Source organism: Eretmochelys imbricata, chromosome 6 (genome assembly GCF_965152235.1).
Source record: "Eretmochelys imbricata isolate rEreImb1 chromosome 6, rEreImb1.hap1, whole genome shotgun sequence".
NCBI classification, from domain to species: domain Eukaryota; kingdom Metazoa; phylum Chordata; order Testudines; family Cheloniidae; genus Eretmochelys; species Eretmochelys imbricata.
Window position 1 is genome coordinate 69197555 of NC_135577.1, and position 19301 is coordinate 69216855.

The window sequence follows — 19301 nt, forward strand, 5'->3', positions numbered from 1 at the left end:
TGATCTGGACAAACTGGAGAAACGGTCTGTAATTTCCATTTGAATGTACAGACAGAGAAGAGACCATGATGTAATAGTAATGTTGCAGTTTTAACCTATAATTTAATTAGACTCTGCTTCAACTACTGCAGGACACTTCTTGCTCAGTACTGACAAAGATATGAAAGGCCTTCTTGGGTTTCAACTTCCCAGGATAAATTCAAGAGATAACAGTTAGACATTTAAAAAAGGAAAAAACCCAGATAGCCAAGTCACTCCACACTGCCATAAGGGGCACTTGAGTTAAATACTTAAATAGAGCCACGCAATACAAGCAGCAACCGGGAGTATCAGGAGAGGCATTGAGCTCCGTGCCATAAAACAAGTAGTACTACTCCTGGGGAAATTCTGTGCCAAAAAATTATAAAATCTGCAAACAATATTTTAAAGTTCTGCATATTATTGGCCCTCCGAGCCACATATGTCATCTTCAGAAGTTCGAGAGCTGGGGCACACCTGCTGGGAGCCAGGGGTTGGGGTTTCAGCCCCACTCCTGCTGAAGCCCCGAGCCCTGGCAGGTGCACCCCGTAGGGCTGAAGCTCTGAGCCGCCCCACCCGCTGGGTAGAAGTCCCTACCCCACCACCCCGCTGGAAGGCAGAGGTCCTGAGCTATCCCCCAGTCTGATAGGTGGAGAATGGGGGAAGATGTGAGGGGCTACACAAGCTGTACTTTAATGGTACAAGAGTCGCATGTAGCTTGTGAGTCACAGTTTGGCCACCCCTGCTATATAATCATGCCAGTTTCAATTATTTTTGTAATTTACTTCAAAATACCTTCCAGCAATACAGAACAAAAAAAAAAAAGTCCCCCATGAGCAGAGAGTTAAAGAAACCCCTATGACAACCAAGTTCCTGTTTCTCTGCCCGCCCCCCACCCCGAGCCCAGCTGCGGGGTCAGACACCCACATCCCCTCCCCTCAGAGCCCAGCCGTGGGGCACCCCATAGCCCAGACATTCTCATCCCCTACCCCCAGGGCCCAGCTGTGGGCCAAACTGAGCTGTGGGACCCCCCGAACCTAGACACTTGCACCCCCTATCCCCCCAGAGCCCAGCCGCCCCTCTCCCCAACCCAGACACTCACACCCTCAACTCCTCAGTGTCCAGCCGCCACCCCCCACACCAGTCCAGACGCCCACACCTCCTATCCCCCGCCCCAGAGATCAAGAGGGAGAACAGCCTGATACTGCGTCCTGGGCTTCTCTGGAGTTTCCTGCATGCTGCCTCCTTCCTTCAGGGCATGCTGGGAACTGCAGCTGCCTGGAGCCTTCCGGCTCCCTTCCCCTCCCCCAGGCAGTGTCTTCTACTGTATTTGCGAGCTGGACTCTGCATGGTTCAGCAGCCCCTATTGGTGGCCAGCAGCTCTCCAGTTCATTTCTGTGGGGGAAAAGGAAATTCTGGGCAGAACAAATTCTGTATTGCACAGTGGCCCAGAATTCCCGCAGGAGTAGTAGTACTTCCACCACTCAGCAGTGAACCCCCAAGCTAATAAACCAGTGCTGCAGGCAAGGTGCTAATGAATTCCATTAGTCCTCTATCAGCAAAAGTTTGATAACTGTCCTCATAAGGAGGGTAATTATAGGAGAAAACTAGTTAACTGTCAAAGACTCCACCAACGGTCCAAAAATGTAAAAAGGGGAGAAAAATGAAAACAGCAATGAAGGAATGCAGTAAAAGAAGGGAAGTAGAGAGAGAGAGAGAGAGAAAGAGAGAGAGACACCCACTTTCTCTGATCTGCTGGTTGATTAGTGCCTGGTCATATTCTAGTTCATGCTCTGCTTTGATCTGTCCTGCCAGGATCTGCTGCTTTAAATCCTCAACGTAGAGCTGCTGCTGTTGAATGTGTTCCCTGTGGAAAGCTTCCTGATCTCTCAGCTTCTGCTTGTATTCTTCATGCACAGAATCTATCTCTCTGCTGTTAGAAATGTTAACAATGATTTTAAACCAAGAAACACAAACATTTTTTTGTTAAGACATTTCTTTATGTTAGACAGACCCTTAAATCAGACAAAATTCAAGCTATTGTGTGTACAATCAAACACATTTAAGGGGTAGAAAATTCTGCCAAGATCATATGGTGCTAAGGTAGTTGCATATGTGATGTCATACATAGTATGTCACAATCCCATATAAATCAGTAAAAGCTACCACACGAGGTTTCTCATGGTAAAACAGAAAATTCCATCATTAGAAAGTTAATAGCAAAGGTAACTTGTTAATATTGTCACTGATCATTTTTGTTTAAGGTCATCCTATAAGGAGATCCTTTTCTTTTAAATATGTAAAAATACCTTGCATGCTGTGCCTTTCATCTGAAGATTTCAAAGTACTTTGCAAAAGTGGCAAGTCATTATTATTCTTTTGTTACAGGCCAAAAAAAACTGAAGCCTAGTGAGGTTAAGCGAGTAACTCAAGGTTACACAGTCAGTCGCTAATATAGTCAACATAAGAGCCCAGATCTTGTCACCAAATTCTCTGCTCTAACCACTAGATAAGGCTTCTTCTTCTATATTTTAAGTGCAGTTATCGTCAGAAAGGTGACTATGTTAAAAAAAAACACTTTAACAGTTCTTCTCCGAGTGAATTCCAAGATACGTACACATGTATTTCAATGACAAAATTTTTTACTAGCTTCTCTTACATTAGTAGTGTTAAGCCACTCATAGTTATGAAAAGAGGGAGCTGGATTCCATTCTGGTTTGTGCATCAACACCACAATTAATAATTAAGGTTCAACTGTAGAATATTTACAGGAATGATGCATGAACCACATTTGGATTTTTGCTTTTGAAAACCATTTTTTACTTGTAAACTTAGCAAATTAAATGTGTAAAACATTGAAAAAGAATAAACATAGAAAATGCCATTTTTACAGATTCATTTTAGGAACGAATAAAACGTTTATTTACAAAATTATAGCTAATTTAGCCATTTTAGACTCGATTCTGACCAACAGGGATGAACTGGCAGTGAATAGGAAGGTGGACAGCAATTTGGGTGAAAGTGATCATGAAATGATAGATAGATAGGAAAGAAGGAGCAAGAGTGGCAGAATAAGGACAATGGTGTTCAAAAAATCAGATTTTAAACAAACTCAGAGAACTGGTAGGTAAGGTCCCCTGGGAAGAAAATCTATGGGAAAAAGGTGTTCAGGAGAGCTGGCAGTTTCTAAAGGGGACAATATTAAAGGCACAACTGAAAACTATTCTGATGCGAAGGACGATAGGAAAAATAATAAGAGGCCAATATGGCTCCATCAGGAGCTCTTTAATGACCTGAAAACAAAAAAGGAATCCTACAAAAAGTGGAAACCTGGGCAAAGTGCTAAGGAGGATTACAAAAGAACAGCACAAGCATGTAGGGACATAAATCAGAAAAACTAAGGCACAAAATGAGTTACACGTAGCAAGGGACATGAAACGGACTAAGATGGAATTGTTTAAATACATTAGGAACAAGAGAAATATGAAGAAAAGTGTAGGTCCTCTACTTAATGGGGAAGGAGAGCTAATAACTGATGACATCAAGAAGGTTGAGGTGTTTAATGCCTATTTTGCTTCAGTCTTCACTAAAAAGCTTAATGGTGATCAGATACAATACAATTAATATTAGCAACAAGGGGGAAGGAACGCAAGTCAAAAGAGGGAAAGAACAGGTTAAAGAATATTTAGATTAGTTAGATGTATTCAGGTCTGCAGGGCCTCATAAAATACATCCTAGAGCACTTAAGGAACCAACTGAAGCAATCTTGGAACTGTTAGCAATTATCATTGAGGATGCAGGGAGGATATGAGGTCCGAGAACTGGAGAAACACAAACAAAGTACCTATTTTCAAATAGGGGTACAAAGGAGAAGCTGGGAATTATAGACCAGTCAGCCTAATTTTGATACCTGGAAAGATACGGGAACAAATTATTTAACAGTCAATTTGTAAGCACTTAGAGGACAACAGGATTATAAGGAATAGCCAACAGATATTTGTAAAGAACAAATCATGACAAACCACCCCTAATTTCCTTCTTTGACAGGGTTACTGGCCTAGTGGATTGGGGTAGGAAAACAGTAGATGATATATATCTTGATTTTAGTAAGACTTTTGAGACAGTCCCATGTGACATTCTTAAAAGCAAACTAGGGAAATGTGATGTAGATGAAATTACTATAAAGTGTGTGCAAAACTGATTGAAAGATCATACTCAGAGTAATTATCAACTGCTCACGGTCAAACTATGAGGGTGTATCTAGGGGGGCTCTCTAGGGGTCAGGCCTGCATCTGGTACTATTCAGTATTTTCACTAATGACTCGGATAATCGAGTGGAGAGTATGCTTATAAAATTTGCAGATTACACCAAACTGGAAGGTGTTAGCACTTTGGAGGACACAATTAGAATTCAAAATTATCTTGACAAATTGGAGACTTGGTCTGAAATCAACAAGATGAAATTCAATAAAGACAAGTGAAAAGTGCTACACTTAGAAAGGAAAAATCAAATGCACAGCTACAAATGAGGAATAATTGGTTAATTGGTAGTAAAGCTAAAAAGGATCTGGAGGTTATAGTGTATCACAAATTGAAAATGAATCAACAATGTAATGTCGTTGTGAAACAGGTTAACATAATTCTGGAGTGTATTAACAGGAATCTTGTATGTAAGACAGGAGGTAACTGTCCCGCTCTATTCAGCACAGATGAGGCCTCAGCTAGAGTGCTGTGTCCAATTCTGGGCACCACACTTCAGGAAAAATTTGAACAAATAAGAGACAGTCCAAAGGAGAGCAACAAAAATGATCAATGGTTTAGAAAACCTGACCAATGACAAAAGGTTAAAAAAACTGGGCATGTTTAGTTTTGAGAAAAAATGATGTGGGAGGGAAGAACTGATAACAGGTCTTCAAACATATTAAGGACTGTTATAAAAAGAACTGTGATCAATTGTTCTCCATGCCCACTGAATATAGGACAAGCATCAAAGGAGATTTAGGTTAGATATCAGGAAAAACTTTCTGACTATAAAGGGTGGTTAAGCCCTGGGACAGGCTTCCAAGGGAGGTTGTAGAATTCCCATCACAGAAGGTTTGTACAAACAGGTTGGACAAACAGCTGCCAGGGATTGTCTCGGTTTACTTGGTCCCGCCTCAGCACAGGGGACTGAATTTGATGACTTCTCAAGGTTCCTGCCAACCTACGTTTCTGATTCTAGATTGACACTTTTGCTCTTTTTAAAGGAAACTGTAAAGCTTTAAAGAGCCTTTGTGCCCCCCAATGAAAACATTTTAAAAGTTTTACATAGCAATAATTCTGCTGTACCAGCAGCACGAGCATATCCACTCACATGAGAGTTTGTTTTTGCTGAATTGGCATGAAACTAGTTAACCTCCCCAATGTTAAAATTTAGAGTTTGCACATTCAGCAGGACAATACTAGCCAAACCTACTTACACTATTGAAAGCTCCGTACTAGGAATACGTCCCTGAAAGACACAGTACACAGAAGTATACCCATACCCCACTGCAATCAGAAATGCTTTGCAACACTTAGAAAACACCATGACTACAATTATTATCATACTGTTATAATCCTATGTTTTCATTATGTGGACAAAGAGCTATGGCTCTTTACCTCTCTGAGGTAATTGATTCTGTAACAGAGGAAGGGAATATTGTCTTATTATTGCTAAAAGAGCAAGACGCACATGCTAGTTACAATTCTGTTGCTATATCGGTGTCTCTGCCTTCTCTCTCTGTTTTTAGTAGTATGAGATAAAAATCAGACATAGCAATGAAGAAAGGCCTGAGTACCCATGCATAGGCTAGGACGGACCACCAACCAGCCTTAATACATTTACTGCTTGACAACGGTTTCTCTGAGGAGGAGGAGAGAGATAATGAAAATTCACAGGCTGCTGCTTACATAATACAGGTATGGCAGAACATGGAGTGTTTTTCCACTGGCTGTGAGGCTAGTGATCTTGCGAATAATGTGATTTGCTTGGATTTGGGATTCAGATCTGTCACTCCACATTCAGTGATAAAAACAATTATATGAAACCAAAATGTTTCCCATTTACTTTCTGAATGTTTTACAGTCACCCCCAATTATCCTTGCTGGTTTGTGAAAACGATAAAGTGAAGTTATAAATGAAGTGACAATAGCCAAACAAGAAAATAAAATGCTAACATATCTGGTAGCTGAATTTTCCAAACAGACAATTTAAAGTCCAATTAATATGTTCAAAATACATCTGAATTATTAACTAAAAATGAAGGTCATCTTATGTTACAAAAACAAATTAACATATTCCAAGGTAAGTACAGGTGGTTGTTTCATTGGTCCACTGAAACATACCCTGAACCGGACACACCAGTAAGATTTCATCTTGTTTCATATATTCCAAATCTATGTATTTCAAGCAGGGATCAGTTCCCTCTATTGCTTGCACCCCTTCTCTCCCAAATCCACATGCATACATAAACAGTTCATGTAGCACTATAAGGAAATAAAATAATTTAACATCAGGACAGGCATAGGGTAAGCCGTTTAAATTCTGCAGAGCTGAGCATCTATCTCCAGAACAGAAACCCAGATAGACAAGACCACCATTTAGTGGTGCACAGCATGTCAAAAAGCAAGCTCATAATAAAGAACAGCGGTTTGCCGCTGTAGAATTGTACACACACCCCAGATTTAGCAAATACAATAGAAATATTAACAGTTCATCCTCCTCTAAGTAAACATTTAAAACTATTAAGTAGGCAGCCAAAAAAAAAAAAAAATACCAACCTTAACCTAATGGTAATAAATTACTGAGAAAATCTTCATATTGTAACAAAGCTGGATTGTTTTTCATCTCATCTTTCTATCCACAAAGTTTGCATTAGGCATGCTAAATGAACCTGCTGTAGATCCACATTTTCTCCAGCCTGTTTTGCTGTCAGCTTTCTGGAGTCCTATTGTGTAATTCCCCTCCCCTCTTCCCGAAACACTTCCAAGGCTGATGCAGAGGCTGGCAGCTTCTACAGCATAATGCAGTTTTCAGTAACTATGGCAGCAATAGCCCTGTAATGAAGCAGAGTGCTTCTTGCAATGTAACATTAAGGCTCAAAACAAGAAACTTAAGCAAAGAAGTATTACAAAAGAAAAAAAAATACTGTCCCTTAACACCAGTTTTACTGATTTAAAGACAGAAAAACCATCACTCAAATCAGACAGTTTTCCCCCTTCTTACTGCCGATCCAGATTCCAGTTAAATTTTTCTTTATTATATAAACCAAAAAAAATCAGAGCAGATTTTTTTTCCCCACTGTATATTTGCAAAGCAAGACAGGCTGGCAATAAAAGCAATTACAAGTCCGGGTTTCTAGCCCATCCACTGATTTGCATTTTTCTCTACTATATCCCCTCACCAGCACATTTGTCCAATCAGAAGGCTCCTTTCCCACACCACACCATAGCCTCAGAGTAACACACAGCAAGTAGAGGATTACAGCAACTGCACAGGACCACCCTAGGAAACTAGCTATACATATCTGCTCACATCACAGAATTTAAAGCTTATGAGCTCTTAACGGGAAAAGCGATAAAATGGCTCTGAACATTTTGTGTTATCTCCTTCCCAAATCTCTTGACACTCTGCAGGTTACACAATTATATGCAGAAAGAAAATGAATTAAAAACGGTAGAAGAGCCATATGTGATCTTTGAAAACAAGCACACGAAGGGAAATCCCTAAAGGCTGGAGAAGGGACATCATCATCCTGCAAGACAGGCATTTAGTTCTTTGACAAGCTGGTGTGCTTAAAGAAAAAAAATGTCTGCTGACTAGTGTGATTGTTCAATTGTCTTATGTTCTCCTCTTAAGAGTATGACCAACTCCTTCTACTGCATAAATATGCAGACACAACACCACCAGCCAGAAGTGACCTACCAACAACACATCTGAGCATCTCTGTAAGACAGTCCTACCCCTCTGGCCAGCAACGAGACACGCACACTGCCTCTGGAGAATAAATTTACAGTCCTTTCCCTAGCCCAGAATAAGTCTCCTGTAAGTCAAGACACAACATAGGCTCCATAGAGGACAATGGTGTCTCTGCAAAATTCTAGCTCAGTTGGAATTACACTCTATCTCAGCTTCCCCCTGTGATTTCAACTGAATATAGCATTCTTCAGTTCGTGTGCTGAAGTGCTATATAATGCCGCTGTGCACTGTTATTCAGCTGCTGTATCCCACCCCAGATGTGACAGTATTTCACAGGTGGGTGAAGTGATCCATTACGTACTTCAGAAATATAAAGCTCTGAGATCTCCAAATGAGAGCCATTATTAGAATTTCATATTATTATTATTATTATTATGAGAATATTAACAGGAAATTCTCCTTGTTCACCATATTGCAATGGATTAAGTATGTTAACATGAATTACAGTGTCTTCCAATATTTATAAATAAACCATTTGATTTTTTTATTCTTTTAAACTGGATGAAAAAACACCACTGTTGTAATTTAAAAAAAAGGAGGTGGGGGGCAGAGGAAGGGAAGGAAGAGAAAGAAGGAAGCTTGGATGTGTTATATAAAAGTGGATTATTTCTCCAAGAAACTAAAATGCACCTTCAGCTTATATTTCTGGGATGCTGCTTCTTTCGTTTTCTAGTTTTTTGTATTTTTTTGTTAAATGGGCCTGATTTTGATCTTAAAACACTTGGGCTTCTTAAACAATTTATTCTATAATGCCATCCCTCATCATTAAAACAGAGCACAATTTATCAAGGAAATTTGGGATATATGGTGATTATTTGAATATCTGAGACCCCTAATGATGAAGCATAGGTTTTGTTTTAAATCCATTAATTCTGATATGCAGTATTTATGTAATGCATTATTCTGAAGCTAGTTTTTATTGGGATTTTAAAAACAGACTGACTTGTTTTCCAGTGGGCCCTTTCTTAGTAAAAAGTAACATTCTTTCTTTCTCTTTGAGTGAAATCCTGGCCCTACTGAAGTCAATAGTAAAACTCTCTGTGACTTCTGTGGCACTAGGATTTAACTTTTGTACCTATTGTATTGGTAGTTCAACCAGTATTCACCTAGTATGAGTAGATATTGTACCGGACCCTATACAGTTTGGAGATCCCTAGAACCACCAGACATAGGGCCCAATTCTACAAACATTAATCATATGATTAGTCCTCGCACATGCAAGTAGTCCCATACAAGTCAGTGGAACTACCTTTCGTGAGATTAGGAATACTTACAAGAATAAAGTTTGTTAAATTGGGCCTGGTACATAAAGGACAAACACATCTGGCATTACATTTTAATTACCTGCTTTTGTCAGACTGAGTTAGAGCCTTAATATTATTTCACTGTGAATGTTTGTAGTTATTCTATTCTTATCAAGGGAACAAAAAGTACAGGCTTGACCTGGTTACACATAAAAGTCTACAATGAATTTATGAGAATTTATGTCAATTACCAAATTGACACTCATAAAAATATTACAATTAAAAGTGAAAATGGCATGATGTTCTTTATGTTTATTCCAAATGGGTGAAATTCAGCCCTGGGTAGAGAGCCAGCTTACACATCACTTTGAGTTCTGCTTGAGTCATGTTTAAGCCCTACTTGGAAGGCGCAAGGGTGCTGACCCTTTGCATAGGTGTGAATTTCACCCATCCATTTTTGACACTACTCAGTCCTATGTCAGCTGGAATAATGTTGGGAGTTAGTCAACATTTACTCCACAGCTCCTTCCAACTGCAGCATTTGACTTATAGCACTCTATCCCCTCAAAACTAGCATTATCACACTTACAGTTTAACTGAAAAAAAGAACCCTGAGATGAGATGAAGAAGCTTTGCAGGGTCATTTGCAATCCATTTGTTAAATTGCACTTACAACACTAAAAAAACCCCACAACAATTGGTCAGTGCAGCTTTGAGGTTGGATCCATTAGAATGTTAGGTTTGTCTCACTTGGGACTTGAGTTTAATAGCTTGGCAAGCCACTAAAGCAAAAAAGCATCAAATGTGAAATAAGAGTAGCATCATGGCAGCAAGCAATAGGGTCTCATCTGTACTTCGATTGCAAATTGCCGTTGTTACACCTCAGTGTGATGAAATCAAAATAAAAACCCAATGCACTTGTATTATCGTGGTCCAAACTGCCTCCTCCCACAGCAGTCAATGGGGAAAGGAAGGGCTAGAAAGGCCAGAAAATCAACATGGTTTTGACATGATTCTAATAATTCTAACTTGTGATAGTCATAGCTAAGAAAGCCTAGAAAATTAAGCAATTAAACAATGCTATTGCTCTGAAAAATATGGTGTAATTCCCACATCTGAACAGATGAGGCAAGAATGGAGATGAAGACCTAATGATTACAGAGGAAGGAGCTGACTGCATCTTTGCACCAGTATCAATTTCTCTGAGCCTCACATATCTGTAATTCTCAAAGTCTGCATGAGAATGGATACTCATTTGCAAAGATTGGAGACCTGTGCACAAAATCTCATGATGCAAGGGACTAACTTCAAGCTATTCTCTTACCTCATTTCAGCTGAATGTTTGCACTCCTCATGGCCTATATGCTTTTGACTGTGGGAAAATGAAGAAACATATTAGTCAGTACTGTATTTCAGATACACGTCTACTAGGTGACATTGATCTGCTCTGTAGAGAGGGCCTCTGCAACATCTACAGTCCACTTCAGACCCATTTTAGCCCTATATTATAGACCTTTGTGCTGATCCTCTTAGGGGGAAACATTTCAATCACATGAGCAAATCCACTTATCTGGAATAAGAGACACACTTATCACTTAGTGCATGGGAAGAAAAATTTAGTTTAACTTTGTGGAAAGACTGCAGGAAAGAAACAAAAAAAGATTGCTGGATTTCTTCAGGTAAAACACAGCTAAGAAAAACTACTTGCACATTATATCAGTAACAGTCATTAATAAAAATTCAAATAAGCAGGACACCAAAAAGTTTCATTTTCAGAGTAACGGTTTAAGATAATCATGGCAAAATGGAAAGCAACATTATACACTATAACATAGCATATTCCCATCCTAAAGGAATGTGCTTCTATACATAATCTGGAAATCAATCAGAAATAGCCCTCAATCCTGTCTAGTTTATGAGGGCAACTCGAACACTCACTAAAAAAACAAAACAAAACAGTGATATACAATCCTAGATGCCTTGAGATGTGTGCAAATATCTGATGCCCATCATTGAGAGCCTACAACAAAGTTTCTACCTCTTTTATATTCAAAACTGTGTAGTGAGTCTCTTGGCATCATGTAGATCATTAGCAAACGTCTTATTTGTAAATTTTTCCATTCTGGGGGGGAAGGGAGGTTAAAGTGACATGACCTGGTACATTGTACAAAACAAATAAATACCAAATATTGTTTTGTAAAAAAAGGTATCTCTGTATTAAAATTAAAATAAATTAGCTTAGGAGGATCCTGAGAGAAGGAGAGCACACAGTACACACTTGGAGCCAGTAACACAGAAAGAATGCACAAATACTGTATAAGGATGAATGCTTCATGTTCATAAATATAAAAAGGCAAAACATTCCAAGAGAGTTTAAAGATGCTGAATTTTGCTATTCCACTAGAATAACTCTAGCAAAGAAATGGGTTGATGCTTGAGGAGAACTATGGAAGCAGTTATTGTTCTTTCCCCCACAATTAAATACAAATCACCACCTGGTTGTCACTGAAGCATGACAGCTGTCTAAGAAAAAGAAAATGGTTATATTCAGTTTTATAAATACACCTGTCAAGGTTCCTCCCCCACTCTGAACTCTAGGGTACAGATGTGGGGATCTGCATGAAAAACCTCCTAAGCTTATCTTTACCAGCTTAGGTCAAAACTTCCCCAAGGTACAAAATATTCCACCCGTTGTCCTTGGACTGGCCGCTACCACCACCAAACTAATACTGGTTACTGGGGAAGAGCTGTTTGGACGCGTCCTTCCCCCCAAAATACTTCCCAAAACCTTGCACCCCACTTCCTGGACAAGGTTTGGTAAAAAGCCTCACCAATTTGCCTAGGTGACTACAGACCCAGACCCTTGGATCTTAAGAACAATGAACAATCCTCCCAACACTTGCACCCCCCTTTTACTGGGAAATGTTGGATAAAAAGCCTCACCAATTTGCATAGGTGACCACAGACCCAAACCCTTGGATCTGAGAACAATGAAAAAGCATTCAGTTTTTTACAAGAAGACTTTTAATAAAAAATAGAAGTAAATAGAAATAAAGAAATCCCCCCTGTAAAATCAGGATGGTAGATATCTTACAGGGTAATTAGATTAAAAAACATAGAACCCCTCTAGGCAAAACCTTAAGTTACAAAAAAGATACACAGACAGAAATAGTTATTCTATTCAGCACAATTCTTTTCTCAGCCATTTAAAGAAATCATAATCTAACACATACCTAGCTAGATTACTTACTAAAAGTTCTAAGACTCCATTCCTGGTCTATCCCCGGCAAAGACCCAGCATACAGACAGACACAGACCCTTTGTTTCTCTCCCTCCTCCCAGCTTTTGAAAGTATCTTGTCTCCTCATTGGTCATTTTGGTCAGGTGCCAGCGAGGTTACCTTTAGCTTCTTAACCCTTTACAGGTGAGAGGAGCTTTCCCCTGGCCAGGAGGGATTTCAAAGGGGTTTACCCTTCCCTTTATATTTATGACAACACCAAATTGCATCCTCTTTATAACTTAAATTACACACCAAAACTAGCTTAAAGGAACATTAAGGTTGCAAAGTTAAGCACTCAAAAGTTAGGAAATGCCAGAATTAAGGTTGCCTGTGCAGCAGTAATTCAGCCCCCTTGTTTGTGAAATTAAAGACCATAATGCATTACAATCACATATTATATTTTCCACAGCTTTATTCAGTGCACATGATAGACCTGCTCTGGGGATGAATCAAGGTTGTGTAGTAAAGGAGGTTGCGGTCTGTAGAACCCCTTTGTTGCACAAGCTGGAAGGCATGTGAGGAAAAGAAAGGATGGTTTCATGGTTAAGGAAGTTGAATGCCCTGAGAATTGGATTCAATCCCGCCTGTGCCACAGCATTCCTATGTGATGCTGAACAAATCACTTAAACCAAACTCTTCCCTGGTTATCACTAATTGCATGTTCCTCATTTTCTGGGTGCCTGAGTTGAGACCCTGCGGGGGTCTGATTCGCAGAAGTGCTGAGAACTCACAGCAGCAACTAAAGTCAATGGGAGCTGTGATTTGAACATGTAATGAGCTAATCTATGCTAAGTATTCTGAAAAATCTGATCCTAGTCATCTCAAATTGGACACCCAAAATCAGTGGGATCTTTTGACCTTAATCTCTTTGGGCTAGACCCACAAAGGAATTTAGGAGCTACTAAGATTTCTGCTCAGTTGCTACCTCTCCCTGGAGGTGCCTAAAATTCCCTAGAAGACTAAACTTCTGGTGAAAATATGCCTACATTTCTGGCTTTGGGCATGTGCAAAATCACTGAAGTCCTAACACTGCCAATCAGTTCAGCATCCTAGATCATGCCTAAACCCCTCAGGATTTTAGGACCTTGCCCACTTATCTCATCTGCAGGGCCCAATTCAGTAGCTGTTCTCAGAGCATGCATATCAGATTGGGCCTCATACAAAAGACTGTTGGGGGTGACCATACAGAGCATTTTTGGGGGACTGGCAGCGTGTGTGTCCCAGGATACCCAATAGCCCATGCTTAGGGCACTCACCTGGAATGTAGGAGACCTGTTTTTAAATCCTTACTCTGCCTGATTTGAAGTAAGGATTTTAACTTGGGTCTTTTATAGCCCAAGTTAGTGCCCTGACCACCAGGGCATAGAATAATCAGGGGTGGTTCTCTCAATCTCTCCTGTTGGAGCTGTTCTACTCATCATTATAATTTAAATCTAAATAAGGAAATAAAATATGATGGGACCTAAGCATTCCACTTCTCTTTTAAATGAACCCAGGTTCCAGGGAAGTTACATTCCGGTGAATACTTCTTTTAAACTTACCTTTCTTTTTCAAGTGGAGAAAAGATATAGGGAGGGGAAGGAGTGAAATCTCCATCCAAGTCCAGCCATTCCAAAGATCTGCTGCTCAATATGGGGGAGGCTTCACTAATCTATTAAAGAACAAGGTGGGAGCAGGAGGAAGGAATATTAAAACAACCTAGTAGGTTTCAATTTATTATTGCTGCTGTTAATATGTGCTGCAGAATAGAGGTATGGTCCTTGTCCCAATGACCTTACAGATGTCTAAATCTGTTTGGAAAGCTGAATAAACTATCTCCCGAATAATATCCTGCAGCAGTGAGTTCCCTTTTTATACACCATATAAAAAGTATTTCCTTTTATCAATTTTTAATTTCAGTCTCTAACTCTGATGCATGTAACAACATCTGCATGGATAACAATACTGGGACACTCAATACATTAATTCTATAATTTCACCAGCTAAAATTGCTTTTAGTGTATTTAATGCTGAACAGTGAGCTAATAACATAAAGAGGACAACTCAGAATACTATTGATCGTGGAAAGTTTTTAAATGGTCTTTCCACTTTAATGCCTTAAATTATATTGTTTCAACGCCAGCGAAGTCATGACTGGAAAACAAGGGCATGTTAAATGATTTAAGAGGATCTGCATTTTCTTTTGCTAAGCAACTCTGGAAATGGCACTGATGTCCAGCCACAATGGTTTAGTGTTACTACAGACCACTAGAAGGAGGAAATGGGGCAAGTAAATAAGTAGATATGAAGAAACATTATACATTTCATGTTTGCTTTTAAAATGAAATAACAAAGTTAGTCACCAATGAAGGAATTTAGGAAAGAAAAATATAAAGTCTCAAAACTTACCAATCTTCTTTGTCTTAAAATGGCAGCTTCTGCTGGGTGGTTGAACCTAAATTTATGAGCCTTGCCCAGGACAACAAGACCTCCTGTTTTTTTAAAAAAAAGAAAAAAGAAAAAAAAAGGAAACTATGGAGACAAAATTTATCAAACATCTGGAATTTGATGTGTATCCATGGTACATACTATTTAAACTGCTCCTAGTAACACTTTGCTCACTGTTACTGCCAGCATTACTGTGCTTTTTAAAAAATCTTAAACCCTGGAGGTCAGGGGCAAATCCACTACTGGAAATTTCTTTTTATTCTGACTCCTCTATCTCAATGACACAAGGAGCACAGAAGAGAAAATTTTCAAGTCCCAGTGCTCAGTAAGTAAGATACTCAAAAATCTTTAAAGTGAAAATGCTACAAAAAGTGAGAAAAAAATCTAAAGTACCAATTATTAAGTAAAAGAAAAAAATTCAAAGAAGAATTTAGAAACGCCCCTACTTAAAGCCATATTTTAATCCCACAGAATCATGATCTTGGAACTTTGAAGTAGAATTGAAAAAAGTGTCAATAATAAGATAGGTTTCAGAGTAGCAGCCGTGTTAGTCTGTATTCGCAAAAAGAAAAGGAGTACTTGTGGCACCTTAGAGACTAACCAATTTATTTGAGCATAAGCTGTCCATTTATTCTTTTATGTAGAGACTGTCCAGTTTGCTCAATGTTCATGGCAGAGGGGCATTGCTGGCACATGATAGCATATATCACATTGGTAGATGTACAGGTGAATGAGCCTCTGATAGTGTGGCTGATGTGATTAGGCCCTATGATGGTGTCCCCTGAATAGATATGTGGGCACAGTTGGCAACAGGCTTTGTTGCAAGGATAGGTTCCTGGGTTAGTGGTTCTGTTGTATGGTGTGTGGTTGCTGGTGAGTATTTGCTTCAGGTTGGGGGGCTGTCTGTAGGCAAGGACTGGCCTGTCTCCCAAGATCTGTGAGAGTGATGGGTCGTTCTTCAGGATAGGTTGTAGATCCTTGATAATGCGTTGAAGAGGTTTTAGTTGGGGGCTGAAGGTGACGGCTAGTGGCGTTTTGTATAAAGACTTGTCCAGTAAGCTGAATAAGACTGTCTGCTGGTGGTGTGAAAGAAGAAGCATCTCCTAACAGCAGGAGTTCTGGGCAGCCAAGAAAAGTGGTTTCCCAGTTTTCAGTGGTAGCCATGTTAGTCTGTATCAGCAAAAAAAACAAACAAACGAGGAGTCCTTGTGGCACCTTAGAGACTAACAAATTTATTTGGGCATAAGCTTCCGTGGGCTAGAACCCACTTAGAATATCAGGGTTGGAAGGGACCTCAGGAGGTCACCTAGTCCAACCCCCTGCTCAAAGCAGGACCAATCCTCAACTAAATCATCCCAGCCAGGGCTTTGTCAAGCCTGATCTTAAAAACCTCAAAAGGAAGGAGATTCTACCACCTCCCTAGGTAACATCCCAGTGCTTCACCACCCTCCTAGTGAAAAAGTTTTTCCTAATATCCAACCTAAATCTCCCCCACTGCAACTTGAGACCATTACTCCTTTTTCTGTCATCTGCTACCACTGAGAACAGTCTAGAGCCATCCTCTTTGGAACCCCCTTTCAGGTAGTTGAAAGCAGTTATCAAATCGCCCCTCATTCTTCTCTTCCGCAGACTAAACAATCCCAGTTCCCTCAGCCGCTCCTCATAAATCATGTGTTCCAGTTCCCTAATAATTTTTGTTGCCCTCCGCTGGATGCTTTCCAATTTTTTCACATCCTTCTTGTAGTGTGGGGCCCAAAACTGGACACACTACTCCAGATGAGGCCTCACCAATGTTGAACAGAGGAGAACAATCACATCCCTTGATCTGCTGGCAATGCCCCTACTTATACAGCCCAAAATGCCATTGGCCTTCTTGGCAACATCCAAGGTTGGATTGACTCATATCCAGCTTCTCATCCACTGTAACCCCTAGGTTCTTTTCTGCAGAACTGCTGCCTAGCCATTCAATCCCTAGTCTGTAGCAGTGCATGGGATTCTTCTGCCCTAAGTGAAGGACTCTGAACTTGTCGTTGTTGAACCTCATCAGATTTCTTTTGGCCCAATCCTCCAATTTGTCAAGGTCCCTCTGTATCCTATCCTTACCCTCCAGGGTATCTACCTCTCCTCCCAGTTTAGTGTCACCTGAAAACTTGCTGAGGGTGCAATCCACGCCATCCTCCAGATCATTAATGAAGATATTGAACAAAACCGACCCCAGGACCGACCCTTGGGGCACTCCACTTGATACCAGCTGCCAACTTGAAATGGAGCCATCCCGTTGAGCCCAACTATCTAGCCAGCTTTCTATCCACCTTATAGTCCATTCATCCAGCCCATACTACTTTAATTTGCTGGCAAGAATACTGTGGGAGACTGTGTCAAAAGCTTTGCTAAAGTCAAGGAATAAACACGTCCACTGCTTTCCCCTCATCCACAGAGCCAGTTATCTCATCATAGAAGGCAATTAGATTAGTCAGGCATGACTTGCCCTTGGTGAATCCATGCTGACTGTTCTTGATCACTTTTCTCTCCTCTAAGTGCTGCAGAATTGATTTCTTGAGGACCTGTTCCATGATTTTTCCAGGGACTGAGGTGAGGCTCACTGGCCTGTAGTTCCCCGGATCCTCCTCCTTCCTTTTTTTAAAGATGGGCACTACATTAGCCTTTTTCCAGTCATCTGGGACCTCCCCCCGATAGCCATGAGTTTTCAAAGATAATGGCCAATGACTCTGCTAAAGGAGTTGGCGGATGTGATTGCACTCTCGGATGTAGCACATCCGGCCCCATGGACTTGTGCTCATCCAGCTTTTCTAAATAGTTGCAAACCACTTCTTTCTCCACAGAGGGCTGGTCATCTCCTCCCCATGCTGTGCTGCCCAGTGCAGTAGTCTGGGAGCTGACCTTGTTCGTGAAGACAGAGGCAAAAAAAGCATTGAGTACATTAGCTTTTTCCACATCCTCTGTCACTAGGTTGTCTCCCTCATTCAGTAAGGGACCCACACTTTCCTTGACTTTCTTCTTGTTGCTAACATACCTGAAGAAACCCTTCTTGTTACTCTTAACATCTCTTGCTAGCTGCAACTCCAGGTGTGATTTGGCCTTCCTCATTTCACTCCTGCATGCCCGAGCAATATTTTTATACTCCTCCCTGGTCATTTGTCCAGTCTTCCACTTCTTGTAAGCTTCTTTTTTGTGTTTAAGATCAGCAAGGATTTCACGGTTAAGCCAAGCTGGTCGCCTGCCATATTCACTATTCTTTCTACACATCAGGATGGCTTGTCCCTGTAACCTCAATAAGGATTCTTTAAAATATAGCCAGCTCTCCTGGACTCCTTTCCCCCTCATGTTATTCTCTCAGGGGATCCTGCCCATCAGTTCCCTGAGGGAGTCAAAGTCTGCTTTTCTGAAGTCCAGGGTCCGTATTCTGCTGCTCTCCTTTCTTCCTTGTGTCAGGATCCTGAACTCAACCATCTCATGGTCACTGCCTCCCAGGTTCCCATCCACTTTAGCTTCCCCATCTAATTCTTCCTGGTTTGTGAGCAGCAGGTCAAGAAGAGCTCTGCCCCTAGTTGGTTCCTCCAGCACTTGCACCAGGAAATTGTTCCCTACACTTTTCAAAAACTTCCTGGATCGTTTGTGCACCGCTGCATTGCTCTCCCAGCAGATATCAGGGTGATTGAAGTCTCCCATGAGAACCAGGGCCTGCGATCTAGTAACTTCCGTTAGTTGCCGGAAGAAAGCCTCGTCCACCTCATCCCCCTGGTCCGGCGGTCTATAGCAGACTTCCACCATGACATCACCCTTGTTGCTCACACTTCTAAACTTAATCCAGGGACTCTCCTGTTTTTCTGCAGTTTCATACTTGAGCTCTGAGCAGTCATACTGCTCTCTTACATACAGTGCTACTCCCCCACCTTTTCTGCCCTGCCTGTCCTTCCTGAACAGTTTATATCCATCCATGACAGTATTGAAGTCACATGAATTATCCCACCAAGTCTCTGTTATTCCAATCATATCATAATTCCTTGACTGTGCCAGAACTTCAAGTTCTCCCTGCTTGTTTCCCAGATATATGAAGTAAACGATACAAGAGCAGGTACAAATACATGAAAGGATGTGGGTTGCTTTACCAAGTGTTAGGTCAGTCTAACAAGATAAATCAATTAACAGCAGGAAACCAAGGGAAGAGAAATAACTTTTGAAGTGGTAAGAGAGTGGCCCATTAGAGACAGTTGACAAGAAGGTGTAGTAACAGTAGGGAGAAATTAGTATTGGGGAAATTAAGTTTCGATTTTGTAATGACCGAACCACTCCCAGTCTTTATTCAGGCCTA

The 19301-nt window shown here is 40.6% G+C and overlaps 1 protein-coding gene across 1 annotated transcript in view; it reads right to left on the minus strand.

Moving 5' to 3' along the window:
* STARD9 (StAR related lipid transfer domain containing 9) overlaps window positions 1-19301 on the minus strand; it is a 190177-nt gene that overhangs the window by 34929 nt on the left and 135947 nt on the right. The window contains exons 19-22 of the mRNA XM_077818810.1: window positions 14930-15012; window positions 14083-14192; window positions 10586-10633; window positions 1761-1951 (exon numbers count right to left, since the gene is read on the minus strand). Coding sequence (XP_077674936.1) covers window positions 1761-1951; window positions 10586-10633; window positions 14083-14192; window positions 14930-15012 — 432 coding nt within the window. The remainder of the gene's footprint in view (window positions 1-1760; window positions 1952-10585; window positions 10634-14082; window positions 14193-14929; window positions 15013-19301) is intronic.